Below are 25,200 nucleotides of genomic sequence, written 5' to 3' on the forward strand. Positions count from 1 at the left end.
GTTCTTCAAATGGCTTGTGTCCTCCCACGTATTCCTCATTTTAGATAGACTCCCAAAGAAGTTTTGTCTTGGAGGTGAGAGTACAGAAATGTTTTGTCATGTACAGAATGAAGTACAGATTTGGCAAAAAGACCTCCTTGTGAAGAAGTTGAATCTAGAGCATAATGTTTTATAAAAGTGTGCATGGATGACCATGTGGCTGCTGCGCAAATATCTTGCACAGGGACACCCCTTTGACATGCTGTTGAAGTTGCCATGCCCCTGGTTGAATGAGCCCTCAGCCCATCTGGAGGATCTTTCCCAGCTAATCTATAACATTCAGTTGTAGCCAAAATTATCCATCTAGATAATGTTTGCTTAGTTATGGCCAGTCCCAATTTGCGGCCAGTGTATCCTACAAAACGTTGGTAACACTGATGTAATTTTGCCAATCTTGAAATATAGAAGCTGAGAGCCCTTCTAGGATCTAATCTGTGTAGCCTTTCCTCTTCCTTGCGTGAGAAGGAGGGTAGGAAGTAAGCAGTGTTATTTTTAGTGAAAGGTGAAAATCTGGGCCAATTTTTGGCAAGAAAAGAGGGTGTTACCCTATGCACCACTTTAACTTTATAAAAGATGGTATGAGGAGACCCGCTAGAAAGTGCCTGAAACTCACTTACCCTGCGGGCTGATGTAATTGCCACAAGAAATATTGTTTTTAATGTAAGGAGCCTTAACGGACAAGAATGTAAGGGCTCAAATGGAATGCATGTGAAGAACTTTAGTTAGTTAACTCCCACACAGGTACTTGAAAAGGTATTGGAAGAAACACATTTCGACCTTTTAAGAACTGAGTTATCAAAAGGTATCTTAAAGTAAGATTCTTTCTCTGAGGAGCGCTTAAAAATGGATAGCGCTGCTAGATAACCTTTTATTGGGCCAACCAGGAGCCTCAGATTAGCCTAGCTTACCAGAAAAGACAATATTGTGGGAATATTACACTGAAACAGGTCCACATTCTGATCTCTGCACCAGTTACTGAACTTGTTCCAATGACACCGATACAGAGATTTAGTTGCTGGCCTTCTGGCCGAAAGCAAGATCTCCAGGACGTCATCTGGAAGGTCCCCAATCCTTGTATCTCAACCTCTCAGAAGCCATGCGTGAAGGTTGAGTGTGTTGACCTCTGGAAGGAGAACGTGACCTTCCTCTTGAGAGAGAAGATTCTCTCTTTTTGCAAGACGCACTGGAGGGCAGATGGACAGGTCCGGGTACCAAGTTCTCCTGGCCCAATCCGGGGCAATTAGGATCATGGTTTTCCTGAACTTTCTCAACCTCCCGATTACTTGCGGGATCACATGGACTGGAGGAAACGCATACAGAAGTGGAAACTCCCAGTCCACTACAAAGGCGTCGCCTAGAGCTCCTCTGAGGAAATTCCCTTGAGCAGTACAGTTCGCATTTCCTGTTTACATTGGTTGCGAACAGATCCACTTGCGGGGTTCCCCAAAGGGCGAAGATCTCTTGAAGGACTTCCTGTGCTATTCCCACTCGTGGGAAACTGTGCTCTGCCTGCTCAGAGCGACCATCGCTGTGTTTTGCTCTACGGCTAGATGGACTGCCGACAGAGAGATCCCTTGTATTGCCCAGAACCAGAGCTGCATTGCTTCTCTGCACAGTGGTAGTGACCCTAAAACTCTTGTTGAGGTAGTACATGGCCACTGTGTTGTCCATCATTATTAGGACATTCTTTCCCCATACAGAGGGTAGGAAGGCCTTCAGCGCTAGTCCAGCTGCCCTCAGCTCCAATAGGTTGATGTAAGTTTGGACTCTAATGGAGACCAACGACCGCCGATTGTTAACTCGTTGGTGCGAGCTCCCCACCCTGGGAGTTAGGCATCTGTCACTACTGTTATCTCCGGCCATGGTTGCCAAAAAGATTCTCACTTGAGGATATGTTCCCTGCAAGCCCACCATTGCAGATCCTGTGCTACTCTGGTGGAACTTGCAAAAGATCAGACATTTCCCCTGAAAATTGGGACCATTGAGTCCTGAGGGCCCATTGAAGGGATCTCATCCTCAATCTGGCTTCTGGCACCAGAAAAATGCAGGATGCCTTAAGACCGAGCAACCTGAGAAAATCGAAGGCCGGTAGATACTGGGCATTCTGGAATGTTATTACCATCTGCAGTATGTGGTGAGCTCTCTCTTTGGGAGGCGAGGCTTTGCCCAAACAAGTATCCAGGACTGCTCCAATAAACTGGAGTTTCTGAGATGGTATCATGTTTGAACATTCAGAGAAAACCCTAGTTTGTGAAGGAAGTGGCAAGTTTTGGACAGATGTTCCTGGACTTGTTCTTGAGAATGTACCCTGGATCGTCTAGGTAGGGGAAGACGTGAATCCCCCCTCTCCTGAGACTAGCTGCCACCACTTGGTGAAAACTCTTGGGCGGAGGTCAACCCGAAAGGCAGAACTCGAAACTGATGGGGAGAATTGCCAATCGCGAACCTCAGGTACTTTCTGTGCTTGAGATGGATTGGCAGATGAAAGAAAGCATCCTGAAGGTTCAATGATACCAACCAGTTTTGGAGTTGGAGAGCCTGAAGGATCTGAGAAAGTGTGACCAACTTGAACTTGTGCCCTTCCTGAGGAACTTGTTGAAGCTTCTAAAGTCCAAGATGGGTCTCAATCCTCCGTCCTTCTTTGGTATGAGGAAATATGGGGAATACCAACCCTTGTTCCTCTCCGCTACAGGTACATGTTCTATTGCAACTTTCTGTAGCAGGGTTACGACTTCCTCCAACAGGAGCGGGTGTGGATGTTTGACAGTTGTATCCCGGAGGGTGAGTCTGAGGTTTCTTTTGAAAAGGAAGGCAGTAACCTTGGGATACTGTTTCCAGTGCCCAAGCATCTGAAGTAATGCTCCGCCATTCTTCCAGATGCTGCGAGATCCTACCTCTCACTGGGGTCTTGTGGGTCAAAACCTCAGAGTGGTTTTGCGGCAGCTGCAGCAGCGGCTGAAGGGACAGTTGCCACTGCTGGGGCAGATCTAGCACATTTTCCTCGCCCCTGAGGACATTTCCTTTGCCCTCTGACTGGCCTTTCCCCTTCCTTTCCCAAATGAGGAATAAAATCAAAAGGGACGACCCCTCCAGGAAGATGAGCCAGTGTAGGGGCGTTGTTGAGGTTGTCGTATAGCTGCACCGAGTGATTTTGCCACCGCTTTAGAGGTCTGCAGCTTCTCCAAACTTTAATCCGCCTTGCTGCCAAACAACCTCGAGCCGTCAAATGGCATATTAAAGGAATGGTGTGGTCAGAAATGTTATTGGCCAAAAAGATGGGAAATAATAAAATAAATATCTAAAATATATATTTTTTAAAGTCCCTATGGAAAGTATTGAGCAAATGAAGCTCAAACTTTAAAATTGCAAGCACTAGGGGGTATCCATATTGTGAAATGGATGCTGCCTGTGCTTGCCTTTGTGGCACTAATGAAGCAAAAGCCAACCAACTATAGTAAAGAATAACTACCACTGGGTGGCTTTTGCTTCGCTGGTGCCGGACTCAGAGGACGGGGAACAGAGACTACAGGCAGGAAAGCTGCAGCTGCATCTCGGTAAGTGCTATTTTTTTTTTTAAAATAAGCACTAGCTGCGTTTTATTTTCTCCATGCTGCGACCGGTGGCAGGCACCCTTGGTGCCGACTTCAACCCGAAGGGAAGGGCCTTGAATTGATAGTGGTGCCCCTGGATCACAAAGCGTAGACATTTTCGATGCCCCTTCTGGATGGGGATGTGAAAACAAGCATCCTTCAGGTCCGACGACAGAAGTCCCCTTCCTCCAGCTGCCCCAGCACGTGCTGGAGGGTGACCATCTGGAACTTCTAGGACTTAATGTATTTGTTGAGGCGGCCAACCCCCGATCTTTTTTCCTGACGAGGAAGTACCGCAAGTACACTCTGAAGCCCCAGAGCCTCTTCGGGACAAGTTCTATCGCGCCCTTTCTCAGCATCGCTTGTACATCTAGAAGCAGTTGTGGGATGTGGTTTTCTTGCCTGGCCACTGGGGGAACGCGGGGACCCTACCTTTGGAACTCCAGGGTGTGTCCGTGGGCTGAGCGTTCAGCACCCAACAGTCGGTGGAGATGGACCTCCACACGATGACTACATTTGCCAGCTCGCCTCCCACCTCGCGTGGGGGCCCGATGTCACGGCCAGTTCAGTCCTGCTTCGTCGTGGATGACCCACTTTGGGGGCCTTGGCGACGACGACTATTACCTCCGGCTTTGCTGCGGCCCCTGTAGGCTTCGTGGGCCGAGGAACGGGATGGTTGACGGTACAATGACAAGTTGCCAACAAATCCTTTGGGGGGGCACCATGGGACTTGCCTCTGGAAGGCCCGAAAGGACGGCCGAGTGTGCCCCAGGCACGGGCCATCTCGGTGTCTGCCTTGATGGCTTGCAGAGATTCATCCACCATCTTGCCGAACAAGTTGACCCCGAAGGGCATGTCCAGTACCCTCGTCTGGACGTCCTGACGGAAGTTGGTGGCCTTCAGCCAACCACGCTGACGAAGGCAAACACTGTTGCCCATCTGGCGGAAACCGGTGTCTGTGAGGTCAGTGGCTACCGTGATGGCATGGTCTGATGCCACCTCGCCTTCTTGTAGGATTTCAAGCGCCTCCGCCCTCTTGTCGTACGGAAGTAAGTCCAGGAGAGGGGTGATTTTAAACGAAAGCCCCCTGTCATGAAGGGCCCCGATGGTAAGAGAGTTGGCCGCCTTAATGGTCGTTGCCGCCGACATGATCCCGTCGTCCCATGGTGTCTAGCTTCTTTCCGTCGCCGTCCGGCGGGGAAGTGGACGTCGATGCTGCCGACCCTGCAGATTTCTTCCTGGCCGCCGAGACCACCGAGTCCGGGGACGGCTGAGATCTGAGACACTTCGGTGCAGAGTCTGGCACCCTGTATTTCTTGTCATATCGGTCTCTCTTTGCCGGGGCGGAGAACGGGTTCTTCAGGAGGGACAGTCCTTCGTCGCAGAGGTCACCCAACAGCGGGTTCGAGAGCACGGTCTTCCTCTTGGCCTCTCGGCACTGAAAGGAATCCCTTCTTCTTCTGTTCCTCGGGATTCAGCTGAAATAGCTCTGAGGTCCTCGAGATCATGGCGTGGAAAGAACCGATCTCGTCGGGTGGCGTAGCCATGGGTGACGGCGCCACCGTCTCCGATTCAGATTCGTCCATCGGTGGAGGGGATGGAGGAGAAGGATGACCGGGTGGAGGCGAATGGACGTAGGTGGCGGGTCCCCTGATGGTCCAGGCGCCGCTGAATTGCCCGTCGGAGGCACGGGCATCCGTGTCCTTATCTCCGAGCACAGGGTGTGCATAGCTTCTAGGATGTCCGCCGACATGTCTGTCGGTGGTGCTAGCGGTTGCGACGGGAGCGTCGGCAGTGGCTTGGGGTCCTCTGGTTCCTCGCCGCCCTGCCACTCTGTTGGTTCCATCGTCGCTTTCCACGTCCGCCTCGTCGGGGTCCCTCCCGTAGGACCTGGCCTCGACGACCTGTCAGGAGGAGATGATCAGCATTGTCGTCCCAGGAGTTTTCTCAATGGCCAGGAAAGGCGATTCCCTCCGGGTGGGCAGGGAAACTCTGGTCTTGGGGGTCGTCTCCACTGGGACCGCACCTGTGGCCTTCGCCAGGGATGCCACCGCCCCTTAAATAGATGCCTTAGCCTCGTGAACCTGGGCCTTCACGACCTTGGCCGAGCATGAGCCCTTCACCGTGGGGGCAGGGGGGGTGGGGAGGTCAACGCCTCGCTCCCACTTCGCTTTCTCTGTCAGAGTCGACCGGGTCTTCTCCAGAAGCTTACCTGGGTTGTCCAACTTCCTTCTCTTCGCCGAGCCGGAGCGTTGGCTCGTGGTTGACGGTGTCGGCAACGCTGCGGCCGGCCTGGCTGCCGCAGAGCCCATACCAACGGTGCTTGATAAAATAAATGAAAAAAAATATTAAATTAAAAAAAACAAAAAAAAAACCCAAAAACGCCCTGGAGGGGCCTAGAAAGTTCAGAAAAACCAGTCCCCGTTAGTCGGTTGACGGATCGGTGGAGCTTAAGGCTCGATTGACCGAAAAATAGAACAAAACTGTTAGAAAATAGCAAAAAACACAATAAAAGCTTGAGAGCTATAGCACGAGGACTCCCAACACTTGAACATGCGGTAAAAATCTGAAGATGGCTGCCAGAGGAGGGGCTTAGGTAGAGGGCAGTCATTGGCTGGGGGCAGTATGAACCAGAGACCAGTCATTGGTGGTTAGGAGAAAGGCAGTTCAGAAACAAAACTGATTTTTTCTTTACCGAGGATTCCCAGCCTGACGACGGGTAATATTCATGAGCATGTGAATCCATGCCAGACCACATGCTGGAGAACTGAATAAAAGGCAAGTCTTTTGGCTTGAAAGGCAGAGTTGATCAATGGACGAAGGAACCGAAGAAGAGCTTGAAGAGGACGCCTGCTGCAACTCCTGGACCGTTGGTTTGCCCGGTGAAGCCCTGCTACAGTGCGAACTTGGCAAGTTCGTATCGACAGAGAAGACCCTGCCAAGGACGACTTCTCCCTTCGAGTTGGTGGGACCGATCAACTCCAAATCCATCTTGGAGCTGGTTGAATTTCCACAGAGTTGCTGCTGGAAACCGAATAGCCAGGGAGAGGAACACCAGATTGTGTGCGTTGCTTTTAAGTTGGCCAAGAGCTCCAGGAAGATCCTCTGGACTCCCAGGAAGCAGGACTGACCGAGCCTGAGCCCTCTCAACCGAGTGCGGGACCCCAGAAGCAAGAAAAGTCCACCCCGAAAGCATCCAGCACCCAACGGTCGGTGGAGATGGACTGCCGCGTGCCGATGAATTCGCCAGCCGGCCTCCCACCGGGGTTCTTGGGTGAGGGCCTGACGTCACAGCCAGTTCAATCTTGCTTCGCCAAGGCCTTGCCGCCTTGGCCTCCTTGGCGACGCCGACGGGGTCCTCTGGCCTTGCTGCGGCCTCTGTAGGCCTCCTGCGACGATGAGCATGCAGCTTGGCAGTATGATGAGGAACCACCACTAAATTCTTTGGAGGCACCTTGAAACTTGCCTCTAGGGGTCCGAAAGGAGGCACCTTGAGACTTGCCTCTGGGGGTCCGAAAGGACAGCCGTCGTTGATGGAGAACCCATGCCCGGGCCGCCTCGGTGTCCGCCTTGATGGCCTGCAGTTACTCGTCCACTGCCTTGCCAAACAGGTTGTTCCCGTCAAAGGGCATGTCCAGAACCCTGGTCTGAACGCCCTGACGGAAGTCGGTTGCCTTGAGCCAACCGCGTCGGCGAAGGCAAACGCTGTTGCCCATCTGTCGAAACCCGTGTCGGCGATGTCCGTGGCCAACGTGATGGCGTGGTCCGACGCCACCTTGCCTTCCTGTAAGATTTCAAGGGCCTCCGCCTTCTTGTCTGGCAGGAAATCCAGGAGGGGAGCGATATTGAACCACAGCTCCCTGTCGTAGCGCGCCACGATCGCGAGGGCCAATTTGAAGGTCGTCGCCGCCGACGACATGACTCGTCGTCCCATGATGTCCAGCTTCTTCCCGTCGCCGTCCAGTGGGGAATTGGAAGTTGATACCGTCGCCCCTGCCGATTTCTTCTTGGCCGCTGCAGAGACCAATGAATCCGGGGACGGCTGAGCTCTAAGGCACATTGGGGCGGAATCTGGGACCAGGTACTACTTCTCATACCGGTCCCTCTTCGCAGGAGCCGTGGACGGGTTCTTGAGCAGCGACAGTCCTTCGTCCCAGATGTTGTCCAGTAATGGTCCTGAGAGGACGGTCTTTCTCTTGGCCTCCCGTCGTTGCTAGAGGAAACCCTCCATCTGCTCTTCGGGACAAAGCTGAAAAAGCTCCGATGCCCTGGCGATCATGGTGTGAAAGAGCCAATTTCGTCGGGAGGGGAGGCCCGGGCAGGGGGTGATGGGAGATCCGTCCCGTCATCACCACTGTCGTCGTCCGTCCCCATCTCCATTCCCGTCTCATCCCTCGGTGGAGGGGAAGGAGGTAAAGGCTGGAAAGGAGGGGGGGGGAGGATGGATTCGCCCCCGCTTGTTCGGTGGGCTTCCCGACGGTCCAGGCGCCGCTGGATCGGCCGCTGGGGGTAAGGGCAACCTTGTCCTCATCTCCATACACAGGGTCTGGATAGCCATCAAGATTGCTCCCGAGTGGTCCTGTGACATAGGCATCGGTTGCGACGGGCGCGACGGCTGGAGAGTGGGGTCCTCAGTCTCCTCCACGGCCCGCAGCTCCTCATCGGCTCTACCGTTTCTCTCTACATCTGCCTCGTCGGGATCCTTCCCGTAGGACCCGACTTCCTCAAACCTCTTGTCCAGGATCTTTGTGACGCCAGCCAGCTCATCTTCAGAGGCGGTATCTGTGTCCGTTATGGCTACCGTGCCCCCCCCCTCCTTCTCCTCCCGGGGTTTCACGGGGGTCTTCTCGATAGGCTGAAAAGATGATTCCCTCCGGGGTGGCAGGGAAACTCTAGGCCCGGAAGTCGTCTCCACTGGAGTAGCCTCCACCGACCTTGCCAGGGCCGCCACGACTCCTTCAATCGAGGACTTCGCCGGGTGAATCAAGGCCTTCCCGACCTTAGGCACGCCTGAGGCCTTCACCTTAGGGAGAGGGTCGCTGACCCACTCCCCTTTGGCTGTCTGTCGGGATCGACCGAGACTTCTCCCGAAGTTTATCGGGGTTCTCAGACTTCCTCTTCACCGAGCCAGAGCGTTGGCTCATGGATCGCGCCTTGCCTGGCAGCCGAAGAGCCCGAACCATTGGCGCTCGCGATGCCCACGGACTCGCAGTGCTTTGCCTTTTGTTGGGCCCCCGTTGCGCCTTCAAAGGTCTTAGAAGACTGCTCGAACTTCTCACCTGCTCCTGGGCTCTTCCCCTTCAGCTAGTTGGTGAGTCGAGTACGACGATCCCTCATTGTCCGGTCGGACATGTTCTTACAGAACGCACAGTCCTTCTCCATGTGCGATTTGTCTTTGTGAAGGCAGTAGAGGCAGCGGGTGTGCTCATCTTCCTTGAAGACTTTCTGTAGCCCACATCCAGGGCAGCTCCTTAACAGCTTGGATCCAACAGATGTCGTGTTTCCTTTGTCCTGGCCATGACCGCGCATGGTAGGCCTCAAAGATCTTCCGGAATCCTCCAAGAAGTGAAAACTCGACGAAAATTCGCCCTTGAGGGGCGTAGAAAAATTCCCAAACGGGTCCCCATTGTTCGGAAGTAGAATCGGTGGAGCTTGAGGCTCGATTGACCGAAAATATAAGAGTAAACTCTTCGAAAAATCGCAAAACGCAGTGAAAGCTTGAGAGCTATAGCACGAGGACTCCAAACACTTGAAGGTGCGGTAAAAATCTGAAGATGGCTGCCAGAGGAGGGGCTTAGGTAGAGGGCAGTCATTGGCTGGGGGCAGTATGACCCAGAGACCAGTGATTGGTTATTAGTAGAAAGACAGTTCAGAAACAAAACAAACTGATTTTTTCTTTACCGAGGATTCCCAGCCTGACGACGGGGAATATTCATGAGCATGTGAATCCATGCCAGACCCCATGCTGGAGAAATGGTCTAACAGAAACTAAAGTCCCTATTTGGACGAAAACAGCCTAAAAGTAAACGTGGCAAAAACAAAAATCCTGACATTCTCTGGAAAAATTGCCCATAAACCTTCTGGGAAGCAAGCATAGTTCTTCAAAGGAGAAAAACATTGCATAAGTATCTAGTTTTGTGTATTTGGGAATCAGTATCAATAACAGCGCAGTAGAAGCACCACAGGAGACCAGATAAAGATTAAAAATGAGAAACCTTACTTCGCAGTGAAAAACTATTGTGAAGAAACATTGTAAGTTTACATTACAACCGGCCATTGACTTTTACACCATGAAGGTTGTGCTGATCATAACCTATGGCTCTGAAACTACATTATTACTTCCGAAAGACCTCTGGCTAAAACTGGAGGGTATTTACTGGAGACAGGTGTTGGCTCCCTCATCGTGCACCCCTATTGATTCAGTGCGAGAAGAATTGGGTCTCAACTCACTCTGGTCAACTGTGGAATGGAAAATGCTGGCTTTCTTTCGTAAATGCCTCCTAAACAATCGAGAAGGAGGCTTTAAGGTTTTGAATCAGGCACTCCAATAAAAAAACTTGGAAAAACTGTTGTCTGTCCATTTTGATCGAATTAAATACTTCGGAAGAGACCCCAATGACAAATCCTGCCAAAGTCAACAAACAACTTTTGGATTTGGATTGGATTTACACCAGAGACTATGTTCGATCTCTAAAGCTGTATGCACAGAAAAACCTTAAACATAGGGCAAGAGTAGAAGGCGCAGAAGAGAGTTCATGAGACTGAGGATGAACCTAATGCCTACCAAAGAAGTATTGGAAGCAAGATAACCTAGAGACCAGAGAGATTATGTATGTAGGTGGTGTAGAGAGCCAATGGAAACCCTACAGCACCCAATCATGTTCTGCCCTACTTTGAACAGCCAGAGAAACAGATGGATCTGCAAATCTGTTTAGAAATGTACAACTAGAACAGTAGCTGAATGGCGGGCAGCAATCCTTTTTTGGGATAGTATTAGCTGTCCTTGGATATTTGAAAGCATTACTTATGTGGAAAGATGAAGCAGATGTAACCGTTGGGGGAGATAGCACCACACCTCCCTAAGGACGCATCATTTTACTCTTAGAACTTTCCCTGCTTCCCTTGGGTGTTTATTTTTCCTTTCTTTTTCTCGATGCTTCCTTGCATTTTATTTTTCTTCTATTTTCAAGACAATTTGTCATATTCTGCTAAAAAGCTAAGTTTTTCAATTGTAAAACCAAATGCTAATAAAAAAATTAAAAAAAATAAAAAGAAGAAGAGCAGCAGCTATTCAAGGTCAGTAAAATAAAATGTTAATTCCCATGTTCCCTCCCTGCTGCTCTGTGGGCACTTCGAAACACAAATTACTTGATGTGTAAGCGCAATACAAATGCAATATAAATAAATAAAATAACCTATTGGTACATAACATTTACACTATTACTAATGTAGGCATAGATAGTTGGACCAATTATACTTTTCAGAAGTGTATTATACAATTCTAAGTTAAACAAGAACACTAGCTGCCTTTGCAAAGTCTATCTGCAGTTCAAGGTAAGTAAGGACCTGTATACTTTTCAGAGTGGCTTCAAGCAACTCCAAGACAAGTATTAGCTCCAAGACTGTTTTAGAAATGCACTACTTGTTCAATCTTGCTTTGGAGCCATTGTTTGCATATATTCGTGGAGAACGAGGTATTAGGGGCCTGGAATTTGGTCATGTGGAAGTTAAAGTCCTTTCATATGCAGATGACATGGTGGTGGTTCTTGCGGATCCTGAGCGAGGTAGTGTGGTACTGAAAAATATCTTTGATAGGGTGAGTGAGTTGTCGGGGCATAAAATTAATTGGGACAAAACTGAGGTGTTTCCAATTGCTAGTACTTGTGTGCGTGGTCATTTTTTGGATTGGCATTGTAAATGGACAACATCACATGTGAAATACTTGGGTGTTTATCTGACTAAGGATGTCAAAACAATGGTGGAATTTAATGTAAGTAAATTGGTGGCTACCTTGAGTAAGGATATTAGGAGGTGGGAGCGATTACCGATGGGGTTTTGGGCTAAAGTCAACGCTATTAAAATGACTCTTTTACCAAAAGGTACTTTATGTTGTGCAATCTTTGCCTCTGAAATTTTTGAAAAAAATGTTGGCTAGTATAGATCGTGTTTTTCAAAACTTTCTGTGGGGAGATAAAGAGACCTAAGATTCCTAAGTTTATCTTGACACGTAGTACTAAAAATGGAGGTTTTGGGTACCCAGATTTGGAACACTACTATGGAGGGTTTATATTGAAAAAAGCTGCATATTATTTTTCAGGGGGGAGTGGACCAGAACCCTTGTGGGTGCTTATTCAAAGGTATAAATTGAATGGTTTTCCATTACATGCTGTTACCTCGATGGGGTGCCTGCCTGGGAGGGATAGTAGACTTCCGACTATTGCGGTGACTAAAGAGGTTTTGGTGTGGTGGTCGAGTCTCTTTCAAGGGAACTTGTGCTTGCACTATGGAGCGTCTATTTGGCTTAATCCGATTTTACAATTTGCCAATAAATCCTTTTGTTGGAGAAGTTGGATCTCAAAAGGGATTTTATGCATCAGTGATGTGGTGCGTGATGGCCGTATATTATCATTCGAGGAGTTGCAGAGGACGTTTCATTTGGCAGGGAGGGAACTGAATAGGTTTACGAAGTTGAAAGCTCTAATGGGTGAAAGATTGGCAATGTTGTCGGGACCGTTGGAGGTGGTATCAGCGGGTGGTCAGATTCTTATGTCATTGCCACGAATGGTTTGTACTTATATTAGCTTGATGCCGATGCTAACAGGGGAACATTAGAGTGGTGGAAACAGGAGTTGGGCTGTGATGTTACGGAAAAGGAGTGGGAATATATGTGGAATGTAGGTTATAGAAGTAGGTTGGATCTCAGGTTGAGATTGATTCATTTGAAGGTGTTGGGACATCTGTATTGGACTCCATTGCGTATGTATAAGTTAGGATTGAATGATGATGACCTATGTTGAGGATGTGGGAAGGAGAAAGGAACGTTGTTTCATATGTTATGGTATTGTCCTCGGGTGTTAGAATTTTGGGTGAGTATGTTAGATAGGCTGGATGCGATCTTATCGATACGTTTTCCCAGGATGCCTATGCAGGTGTTACTGTTGTCAGGGAAGGGGCGTTGTGCGGTTGCTCGTCAGTATGGGCAATTGATTGATAAAGCACTTGTGGTTGCAGTCAAACAAATACTGATGGTGTGGAAGATGAGGAAGAAGCCCAGAGTGGAGAATTGGATTAATGATTGGTTGGTATTGTCAAACTTTGAGCGGGTGATGTTTGTGAGACAAGGAAAGGAGAATAAATATCGAGATCTTTGGAAACCATTTACAGATCTATATGGTGACTGTGTGTCTGAAGATTAGTTGTTTCTGTTGAATCCGACTATCTGATATTATTTATGTGCATTGATTGAGGATTCCCCCCAGTTTTGTTTTTGTTCGGTTTTATGTAGTCTGTGTGTAGTCTTTATGTTTCTGTGTTGTTATGTGTTGCAATTTTATTATTTCTTTTTTTTTAAGTTATTTTGGGATTAGGTGTTTTGTTTTGAGAGTGGTACAAAATGTATCTTATATTATCGGAGAGGTTTCAATTTTTTTTTTTAATTTCTTTTATTGATTTTATGCAAACAAAACAACAAAAACCAAACAAGTAGCATAATCATAATAGTTCCATTACACATCAAGTTATCTTAATCACTGCTCCCATTATCCCTCCCTCCCCCCGTGAGCCTATTTGTCAATCCCTATCAATGTTTGGCACATGCGGCCGGGTTTCGTTCTCTTCGGAGTCTGTTGGATCTGATATTACTCCAAACAATTCTGCTATTAGCGTTTTCCAAGCCACTAGGGTGCCCGCCTCCCCTTCATCAGCCCGACTACTTGCTTCTTGCTATGCCACCGTTTCAGCCTCCGCCCATTTCTGCAAGTCCTTCCACCATACATCCACCTTAGGTTTGTGGCATTTCTTCCACCCCATGGCGATCCTACGTTTCGCAAGCACATACTCCAGATTTCTCAGTTTCTCAATATGCTTGAGTTTCCGTGGCCTAGGGAACCCGCCCAATAAGCAGGCCCAGGCAGTGTCTGTGACAAGAGTAACCCCTTTATCAGCTAGTTTCTGCGCCACTTCTCCCCAGTAACACCTAATAATCGGGCACGACCAAAACATATGTGTCATGTCAGCGTTTTCCAGGTTACATTTGGGACACACTTGTATTCCAGCGTTTCGGAATTTAAATATCCTCGAGGGGGTCATGTATGCCCTATGCGTTACATACAGCTGTATTTGTTTCAATCTGGCATTTCTAGACACTTTTTTGTGATAGCCCAGGGCACGCTCCCACACCCCGTCCTCCATCGGGGCCCCCCACTTCCACCTCCCAGTCCAGTCTCAGATGTGTCAAATCTTTCCCCGCCTTAACCATCACCATCTCATACAGTCTCGAGATCTCATGACCACCTTCGGATATATCATATATTGTTCCCAAAACTGCATCTGGTTCTTCTATCAAAACTGTCTCTGGCCAGGTGTTCTTAATCATCCGCACCAGTCTAATGTACGTGACATATTGGCCCGTGTATAGCCCCGCCTCTTCGTTGAGTTCTATAAACTCCTTAATGGATCCCTCTTGCCAAACATCGCCTAGCGTTGCCAGCCCCACCGATTCCCAGTAGGTCCTCACAATCGCCCTCAGCTGATCATCCCCTCCTGTCAAAGCAACCAGCGGTATCTGCGGGAGGCACGGGCATGGGACTTCCATCAAACGACAAGCCCTACGCCAAATTTTCCATCCAAGCCTCAACATCGCAGGACGCCCCCTCATTTCAGTTTCGGGCAGCCAAATCATTTCTTTCAAATAAAACGGGGCGCAGTCCTGTCCAAGCACCCTGTGCTCAGGGGTCACTTCATCAGAAAGCCACTTGGCCACATACTGTAACTGTCCCGCCAAATAATAAACCTCAAAATGAGGCAGTCTGATACCTCCTTTTTCATAAAAGTTCTGCAGTTTCCAAAACGGCACTATTTCGGGTACCGTGCCACAGGCAATCCCTACACATGCTGTTCAATTTACTGAAAAACTTCTTGGCTATTATGTATGGGATATTACTAATGTAATGCAGGAGCCTGGGCAGAACTACCATCTTAAGCATGCCCCCCCCGCCCCATCATCGCCAAGGGTAATCTTTCCCACAACTGCATGTTGTGTCAACCCTTTCGCCGACATGGCGCTGCCCTCAACTCCTGTACGCCTCCGCCTTAGTGCAGCTGTTGCACTGTCCTCAGTCCGACAATGGTCTGGCTCCCAGGTCTCCTAACTCACATTCGAGATGGCACTTCGAATTCTCTTAGGGATGGGCTATGGCCTCACACTCCTCATTCAACTTCCGTAGGCCTCGTCACCCAAGCATCCAATGCTATCCCCTCCTGCAGTCAGATCGCCGAGGCTCCATTAGCGTATGCCAGGCCGGGCACTCTCATGATGCTAGTTCGAACACCTCGCCACATTTCCTTATTGTACTATTCCTCCGGGCAATTTACCGCAGCCATGTCCTGCAGTTCCGAGAAATCAGTTTCGTTTCTCCTCGGAGGCCTCTCCATTGTTAGCCGCCATCTTGGTGCCGAAGCGCCCACACAGCCGTACCAACAAAAACATGTATATCTCACGATTCCCGGGGACTATGAACTTCTCCAGCGAACTTCACTTGGCGTACGGCTTCCGACGCCTGATCCCCAAAGCTCTAGGCGCTCGTTGCAGTTTCAAAAGGTAACTTTGGCAAAAATAGAGTCGGATCATCAGGAGCTCCTCACGCAGCACGTCCTATTCCATGGCCAGTTAGCCACGCCCCCCCGTTTCAAAATGTTTACATGCTTTGGACTTATTGTGCTTCCGTACCTATGTAAAGCTGAATGTTATGTTTTGTACTCTGTTCGAATTTTTGGTGATGTATATTTTGTTTCTTGGAAATGTTGAAAAAAGATTAACAAAAAAAAAAAAAGAAATGCACTAAGCAGATCAGGGAAAGCAAACCCCAATGGTACACTTTAAGAATGACAATCAGTTATTCAAAGTAGGTAAACCTATTGGTAGGCTTTTACACCCCTTCAGTTAACACTAATAAAACAGTACCAAAATAATTACTTTTAAGAAGTGGGACACTATTTAAAGTAAGTAAAGCACTGTATATACATTTTAAAAAGGTGCACCAGCAACTTAAAAAAAGGTAAGCAATAACTTTTCTAACACTTGTAACTGTATCTCTGAAATATAATAAGTTACCAACACAAGTAAGTCGTTTTACACTTGTATAGTTTTCAAGATATTGCAGTCCTTCTCCAATCTAGAGCATGAGTTTTCTCAGTCAGAAGCGGGACCCTAGTGGTCTAGGAGCCAGCTGTAAGCAGGTCAGGATAGGGTTTCCGATGCAGGAAAGTAAGAGTTCCAGAGGATATCTTTAACAATTAAGTATTCACTTCAGAGATAGTTAAAAGTGTTCAGGGACTTCACAGAAGGCTCCCAATATGCGTTCTAGCATTAAGCCTGGGCGAATGTTATGGGCAAACTCCCAAACACACGAATCATCCACTCAGCCTCACAGGATTCCCACAAGACTTAATTAAGGTAGTACCTTCGGAGAAAAGAAGAGCTACTGGGTGGATGCCTTCAGGATGCAGCAGCACAGGATCCGGACCATGTAATTCTTGATCTGGGGACGAAAGAAATGGACACTGTATGGGAACTTGCAGCAGCAGTCGTCGTCTGAGGCTTCCAGCAAAGGATTCTTCTCAGTTTCTTGTGGATCTGTATTTGGCAGCTTTTTACAGGAGCCCGATGAAGAACGAATATCGCGCGTCAGATTCTCCTCACCCTCTCCGCCCTACACTCTGGTGAGGGGAGACTTCAGGGATTCCAATTGTCTCTCTGGAGGTCCAGCAGGAGTCCAAAGTTTCTGCAAGATTCAGACTTTGAAAGACTATGCACTGCACACTGCCTTGTTTTGCAGATCTTACCAACCTCTGGGTAGAAGTCATCGCACTCAGGAACCCCCCCCCCCCCCCCCCAGGTCGCTTGGAAGGGTTACATCAGGCTTCGGTTACACAGCAGGTTCTCTGTAGCTGGAAATGGTCACAGCTATCATTTCTTTTTCTTCCTCTGCAGTTCCAGTGGTCGACTTTTCAGCAGCTCCCAGAATCGGAGTCTATCAGGAACTACAGCATAACTTCTGCAAACTCTCCCAGCAGTTTTCAGAAAGGGGCGGTCTGGCTGTCCAATAAGGACAGCCAGCCTCCCAGTGGGAACTGGCTCCTTTCAGGCAAGGTAAAAGACAAGGGCTGCAGAGTTTTGGACTCCTCCCTCGCTTCTTGCCTCCTCAGACACTCTGACGCCTCGACAGGGAATACAAAGGATTCCCGCCAAAGACAAAACTTCATAACAAGCTAATGAGAAATGGTGAAAAAAGAAGGAACACCATTGTAGCAGAATGGTGGCCCTCCTGTGCATTATCGAGGCCGATTTGACAGCCTGCAAGTATTAACGACTACAAGTCATTAAAGAGCAAGTGAAATTACTGTGGCGTGGCCATTTTAGTGCGCTAACCACGTTTAGTAGCCATACGCAGTAAATGCAAATGTGCACACCAAAAATAATGCACAAATGTAACTGATGCCACAGGTTTGTCTTTAGACAAATATAAAAATGAACCATACACACCCTCTGTGTAAAAAGATAGGGTGATAAAAAAAAAGTACCCCCATTGCGCACTACATTATGAGATGTGTGCAACATAAAAGTACAAGAATTCAAAAAGGAAAAAAACTGTATTGATAGTCTGAAAGAAGGATCTGTTTCCCCATAACATGAGAGCAACAAGGCAAGTGAAGTCCTTCAAAAAGTCAAGACAGGATAAAAACCGAGCAAACAGAATATAGTTCCATGGATTGAAAGTTGCAATAAGAAAGTCTTTCCTAACAAGGAGCACCATGGTCTGCTCCTTCTGGTGTTTTGAAGAGGGAGAGATTTGGCATCAGATCCAAAGGAGCATCAAAAGGATGCTGGTGCAGAAAACTTCAGGGACTCCTCCAGCAGCAGCCTTTGAGTGCAGGTTTAGAATTGCAGCAGTAGTTAGTGTGAATGGGTAAGGTGGTCTGCTTGAAAGAGCCCACAATTATTCTGGAGGTCTCAAAGGAATTAGGTTAAATAGCAGACACCAAGAAATAGTTTTCCAAACACTAGAGTTAAGTCAAGTGTGGCTTGCTCCAGTACAGATTTAAAAAAAGGTACCATGCTCAAAGAAGTAGCCCATTCCTCAGTTTGGGATAAGCTATGTAACGTGGAGATAAGTGGAATGTTGCTCTGGGCCAGGATAGCTGTGCTCAGATAGGAGTAACACAACAGCCCCGTCATTTATTATTGTTTTTTTGTATTGTAACTTCTTGACTGTTTCATATGCAGTTTGATCTAGCCCAGTATTACGTGCAGTTGGCCTACATAACGTATTTGTACCGCTGGCCAGGATTACCTCTACATGGCACAAGAGTGACAATCATGTTCGCGACTCACCTTCTGTCTCAAAGTGCTGTGTGTCTGGGAGGGGCTTTCCTAAGACCTTCTCCAACTCTTCAACCATGCTGATCCTCCGGAATGGAGGGGTAAAGTCAATCTCAAAGGCTTGGCCTTCAGGTCCCTCTGGGTGGTACATTACCTTGTAATCGCCTGTGATGTGTTTCACCATACCTAAAAGAAACACAGTGTGAGCTTCGCTTTAACCAGGCCCCACTGGAGATCACTTTGTAGCACCACCCCATGTACAATTTCTAAAAAAATACATCAATTATTTAAAGTTTCTTATGTGCAAATAACATTGCCCTCTCCACCCCTTAACTTCACATCAAATTGATTACATTGTGAGGTACCAGAAAAGAGAAAGGATTGAGAGGAATTATCTAAAATAAGAGCAAAGACATACTATAAGGAGCCCATGGGGCCTTATACAGTATTACGTTCTTTCATCCCCAGGTGTTTTTCAATGCAATTTTTAACATAAAATGACATTGATTAAACAAATCAAAATATAGAGTGGGTAATGGGTTGGGGTACGGTTAATATAGGAAGGGAGGTTTCGGGTACAGAGGAGCCCCCGCCCCTGAAATAAATAAAAAAGGTTTGATGAGCGGTTTCGAAATAATTTCTTCAAAATAATTATTTCGAAAAAACTCATGTCGATAAAACATAGAAACCCTTACACCGAATCGCCTTTTCAAGAACAGACATTTGCAATTCTAAATGGTGAACAGAAAGTCAGGACAAGATTAAGGAATCACACTTTAACATAAATACTGGAGGATCAAGTTACTCACCTGCAACTCCTGTTCTTGGTATCCGTCATAGATTCACATGCTGTATATATTCCCTGTGTTTAGATTAACTGACATTAAATGTGTTACATATAGGGATAAAACTGATGTAGATGAATTACATTGCTGATGATACACTGGTTCAGACGATACAGGTTTAAAATGATTGAATTATTGTATGAGTTTTAATAGGCAGTAGTATTTGTATTGTTGTATTTGTACTGTTGTATTTTATTTGTATTGAGTGACTATTGTTTTATTTATGTAATTGAATATGTTAAGTAAATGTTTGTAAAAGTTTAATTACTATATACAAATGAATAAATAATAATAAGTATATATTTCCTGTGGTTAGGCTTGGAATACTTGGTAACGGATGGGTCAAAAGTCTTTTGCTCAAGATCACACAGTTCAGGGTAGTTAGCGGTAAAGTTTGTGGCATGGTTTCCGCACGAGGTTGGTTGATACAAAAGTTAGTTCAAAGAGAAGAGAAGGACAAGCCCTCGGAATGGAGAAAGATTTCAAACACTTTCACCGTGGTTGAACGAAACGGACAACTGGATTTGCACAGTACCTTAAAACGGAGAGGCAGCTGTAGCTGAGGCGGACGTTACTGGTAGTTCCTGCAGGCTCACGGTTCCTGAAGCGACTGTCGGACTGACAAGAAGTAGGAAGACTGGAGGGTCCTGCACTACCACTACCCAGGGAAGAAACCAGCAGCACAGAAAAGCAATGAATAAAAGGTTCACTCCTTAAAACCCAAGCAGGGTCCGACCTTCCTGGCTATCCGGCCAACTGTAGCTCTGTACAGCGAATTCGACGAGAGGAGGGGTCCTGGCTTGCAGTTTGGGCAAACTGGTTGGTCCCACCAGCTCAAGGGAAGAAGTTTCCTGAGGGATCTTCTCCGTCTTCGGATTCTGAAGATTCGGACCTGCAGCACGGCTTCACTGGACAGTTTAGTCGTTGTAGGGGTCCTCTTCTGCCAGTTCCTCATTGGTTCTTTCAATCCAGTGGTGACTCTGCCTTTCCAGTCCCAGAGACCTGCTTTTTAAGCAGTTTTGCCCCATTCATACAGCCTTGCTGTCAATCACACAGCAGGGTGGCTGTCCCGGCAAGGACAGTCCGCTCAGCCAATAAAACAGGAGTGCAACTTGGGTTACCAAGGGAACCCTTGGCAGGGGTCCGAAGATCCCTCCCTTACATTCTGCCTACCTAGACTTTCAGGCGCCTTAATGAGGGCTTCTGTGCAGAAGCCCGCAAAAAGACAGTGAACAAAAGAATCATCCCCGGTTTGGCGCACAGAGAAAAAGACGAGAAAAACTAACAAAAAGAAATGTCGAATAAACCCAGCCGAAGCCAAAATAAAATGTATTTGGTCAAGCAGTTTTATATTAAAGGCTAATATAATAGCCTAAAACATTACCACGTTTATATAAGATAATCGCGGTAGAAAAGTTAGGGTAGATACCACTGCCACTAGCCAAGTCAATGTACAGGGAGCGAAACAATGCTCCAAGAGGCACAGACATAAAGGGATAAGAGTTAACCCTTTCCAATACTCCATGTAAGATGGGGTGTACTGGGTCTGTGGTTTAAAGTGACTAAAGTAAAGTTAATGGCAACTTTACCCTTTTCTGGGGACAGTAGTCAGCCCCAGAAAATGGAGTCGGTGGGAAGTCTCAAAGACAACCCTGTGTCACTGCACTGAAGGTGCTGTGTAACACACAATAATATATGAGGCCATGGAGTAGGTGAGGCTCCAGTGCTCAAGATGACACAAAAAGTGAAAACACACACAGCAAAACACATGTAAGAGTGGGAAAAAGGCTCACACTCTTACCAGGTGAGACAAATAAATCCTAGAAATCCAGCAAAGCTGCCGAGGGACTCATTAGGTAAGGGAAATCAGCCATTTATGAGAATTCTCCCTAACAGATACCAATGCTGGAGAACAGGAATTAAAGGCAAGTAACTTATTCCTTCTCCAGAATTGGATTCTTCATATATTCACATGCTGTTGATAGATTCAAATGCTGTGAATAGATTCCAAAGCAGTATTAAAACATAACATGCAGGCAGAGTGGAGCTCCCTGCTGAGAACTTAGCACTGGATACGCACCTCACGCAAACAGGTTCAGAAAGAACAGACTGCCTAACACTGGACTCTGCTGCAGAATCTGGTGAACATGTGCACCGATCACCAGGTAGCTGCCCGGCAAATATCCAGCAGCGGAATCCCGGAAAGGAAAGCAGTAGTAGCGCCACTGCCCTGGTGGTGTGAGCTCGAGGCCTGCCCTGAAGTGGCCTGCCAGCCTGTTGATCGCAAAAGGAAATGAAAGTCACGGTTGTTCGGTAAAATTTAACTTCCTGCTATTTTACGTTTATATTTGTGGCCCCCAACTTTTTGCTTTTGTTTCAGCCTCCTGTCCTGACTTTCTGCCAGTGAAGCACAGCCTTCAGCTGCGCTCCCCATTCTGGGGAAACTGACTTGTCCTTCTGACAGTCAGTACTGGGAAACATCGTTTCTCTTAGAGTTTGGACTAAGTTGCCATGTTTGGCAACTGCATTTCAGTTTGCATAGTACATTACAGTAACGCTCACTGACTTTGTTGCGTTTTCGGGCCCTAGACATCCCTTAAGGATTTTTTGGTAACTGGACAATGTGCCTAGGAGTAGACTAGTGGCAGCAGAAACTTTTTCATGTAATTTTATCAACTTTTACCAAGCCATACCAAGCTTAACAAGTGCGGCTCATGATTGCGACTATTGTCAGTCATGGCCGTGCTACGAGGTCTTTGGTCTTCAGCCATTTTGTCTGTTGGCCTTCCCCTTGCACTTTGTGACCCGGGGAGTCCTTATTTGGGCACGCATTCTCCCGCGAAAGCTGGAGTTTTTTGGAGGCTAATGCAGGTCACATGGGTAGGAAGTGCGGGTCCCAAGCCACACTACTGGTGCTAGCATGTCTGGTGTGCCTGTGTACGTGAGACACGCAGTAGTCCCCGATTGGACTACTGTTAGTGGGCATGAGTGGACAGATCACATTGGCCAGCCATGGGCAAGCCCGCCCTGGACTTTTAGGATATGTAGAGGGATTCTTGAGTGCAGACCCGCAGATGACCCTTGGATCTGAATCAACCTATACACAGAGCAAAGTATCCTGAGAAGCGAAGCAAATCCAAGGCTGTCTGGAACCACGCAAAGAAGGTTTGGCACCCTGAGCCCGCTGTTGTCCCGGTAGAGCCCTACATTGCGCTCGATCTCCACAGATGTTATGCCACAGTATCCTTTAAACACAATGAGCCTTGGGTAAGAATTGAAAGACCACCACCTCTGTCTGAAAAGGGCAGCTGCCGGTGGTAGCCGAGTATAGGAGTCTACCTGAAAACCACTCTGTGTGTCAGCTCCGAGGCTGGGACAGGGAGAAGCTCCTAGGGAAACCCCCAAGGGGGAAAAAACCCTGTGGGGAGCAGCTGGGGTGCGTGGTCTCATATGCGCAGTCTCCAAAGTATCCAGACTGGTGGTAAGAAGATCCTGGATCAGTGAAAAACGTGCAAGCTGGAACTGGATCCTACCGGCCGTCAGCTGCGTGGGACAGGAGAAGTGGATGTTAGAGTGAGGGATTGGTTTCCTGAGGAATTGTCCCAAAAGTAAGCCTAATCTCTTACCCCTGGCAGGCAGCCATTAATCCTCCCTTTAGAAATGAAGACCCATTATCAAAATAGAGAGGAGAGAGGTCTCGGAGAGCTGGAGGGAAAGAGAGAGAGTATATGATGCATCAGATGTTAGCTTGTATGTCTGATGGGAGGTTTGCATGCCGGGAAATGGAACATAATCCTACCATAATATTCTGGTGACTGCACCTCGGGAAGTTTCTAGCTTGCGAGGAAGGGTTTGCCGGAAAGGCTGACCAGCCGCTTGCAAGCGTTCCTATGTTGGGAAAGCGGAGGGAAAATGAAGCAATGCAAGGCAATGCAAAGCACTCGGGAACAAAGAGATCGAACCCGAGGTCTATAATCTCTAGTCCATACACACGCTTACCGTGCGGTAGGAAAACAGGACAACCTGGATGAGGCGCTGATTTCGGTTTCCGAGTCGGGCATTGTTTACAGAGTCTGGGAGGTGTGCGGTCTGTAACAAGGGGAAATAAGAGTATGAATGGAAGGGAAAGGTGAATTATCAATAGACAGAGCTAGGTCCTATGCAAACGTACGATGCGTGGGCTAACTGGATAGAGAGTAGCAACGCGACGAGCTGTTGTTTGTACATCCGGATAGGCTAGAGAAGAAGGGGGCATGTCCTCCAGTGAGGTGTCTGAAGCAGGAAAGACTAGACCGCTGCAGCGGGTAAACAGGACGTCCCTGTTGGTGGTGGGGGACTGAGTGAAGATATCACTGCTGCCCCGGGCTACTGGGGAAACAATCATCACAGCAGCCCTACAAAAGGTGCTTTTCGATCTCTGCAAACCTACAAAAGGTGCTTCAACTCTTTTGAGTGGTAGGGGCAATCACACTCAAAGCCTTTTTGGTGCCCTGCAAACAAGCCTTCTCTGAAGTGTCCCTGGGCCCTCCAGTGGACTGACCAACTTGTACCTTGGTACCCATGCTGGAGTGTTGCTACATTGACTTTCGGCTCTAGTTTTGGGAGAATCCTAGTTCGCACCGCAAAGCCTCTCTTTCCAAATCTCGTTGTCCCTACTGCTTTGGAACGCGAGAGAGAAGACATACTCCAAAACCAAAAGAAACACAAACTCCATAGGCATCATCTTTTTACATTGCGACACACGGCACCTTCAGTGCAGTGACACAGGGAAGTCTTTCAGATTTCCCAAAGGTTTACCTTTTCTTGGTTAAACTGCTGTTTCCAAGAGCAGTGAAGTGAAATTGACTTTACTAACATTTTCTAATTTTCTAGACCCAGCACACACTATCTTACCATAGGGTGCTGGAGGGGTTACTTAGTATCCCCTTTGTCTAGTTTCTCATGTAAAATGTTTATGTTACCCGGTCTACAATTAATGGCTGGTGGCAGTGGATTACTTTTTAGTACCATTGTGTGTTTTTACTGCAGGCTGCGTTCGCAGCTACAATAAGGCATCCATGGGTGCCCATTTTGTCAAAATGGCCCTGGTGTTCTTTATTTTGCCATTTCTTGCTGGAAAGGTCCCTCTTGAGATTTATTCTGCACGCCAAACCAGGTTTGATCCCTTTGTTCGTTGGGCCTTTGGCAGGATTCATGAATGAAGCCTGCCTCTGCCTCCAGTATGTCTGGCAGGGGCAGGAAGTGAGCGAGGTGCCCGAAACTACCTGTGCTCAATGCCCTTGGTTACAGGAGTGCACCCAAAGGTGATTAACCGGCTGGCTGTTCGACAAGTGTGCTGTGATTGGCTAGGCTGGAATAAATGGGAGAAACCTGCATAAAAAGGTGAGGCTTTTTGGCTTGGCAGTCGACCACTGGACGAAGGAATCCGAAGAGGAGCTTGGAAGAGACCCCTGCTGCAACTCCTTGACCGTTGGTTTTCCCGGTGAAGCCCTGCGGCTGTAGTGAAGCTTGGAATTCGTTTCGACTAGAGAAGCCCTGCAGGGACGACTTCTCACTTTGGGTTGGTGGGACCAATCAACCCCAAAGTGAGCTTGTTTGGACATCCTCTCGAAGCTGGCTGTACTTCCACTGCTGTTGCTGCTGTAACCGAAGTACCAGGGAGAGGAACACCAGATCGAATGCATCGCTTTAAAGTCAGACCCGAGCGCCAGGAAGATCCTCCGAAACTTCCCTGATGCAGGACTGACCAAGCCAGAGCCATCCAACAGAGTGCTGGACCCCAGATGCGAGGAAAGTCAAGTGGTATCCGAGAACCACAGTGTTATTTGCGGTCAGACGCTAGGAGCTAAAACCACAAAGTGGCGCTGAATTGATGTTTACCCATTGCTGCCGCTGACCTTTCCATTGTGTTGCAGGAGTCCCCAGAAGTCTTCCCTTTTGTCCCAATTATCGAGGCACAGGAACAACAGGATCTGCAGAGCCACACAGGAACAGTAGCCAGCTGTAACTATTTCTTCTAACCAAAAGTACTGTAACCCTTACTTGTTGCCCTGGCAGAGTTGCTTACAGCTTGTCCCCTCACAAGCCTCCTATCTTGTGGCCCTTCAAGTGAATCTTATCTTTACAA

General features: G+C 47.8%; 1 protein-coding gene across 2 annotated transcripts in view; it reads right to left on the bottom strand.

Moving 5' to 3' along the window:
- The window catches only part of KARS1 (lysyl-tRNA synthetase 1), a 273,069-nt gene that overhangs the window by 137,867 nt on the left and 110,002 nt on the right, over nucleotides 1-25,200 (bottom strand). For both annotated transcript variants that reach the window (XM_069635464.1, XM_069635463.1), the window contains one exon: nucleotides 18,241-18,414. In XM_069635464.1, the coding sequence (XP_069491565.1) occupies nucleotides 18,241-18,414 (174 nt within the window). The remainder of the gene's footprint in view (nucleotides 1-18,240; nucleotides 18,415-25,200) is intronic.

The sequence above is a fragment of the Ambystoma mexicanum genome, chromosome 1q (assembly GCF_040938575.1).
Source record: "Ambystoma mexicanum isolate Mex_15411 chromosome 1q, UKY_AmexF1_1, whole genome shotgun sequence".
In the NCBI taxonomy this organism is placed as follows: domain Eukaryota; kingdom Metazoa; phylum Chordata; class Amphibia; order Caudata; family Ambystomatidae; genus Ambystoma; species Ambystoma mexicanum.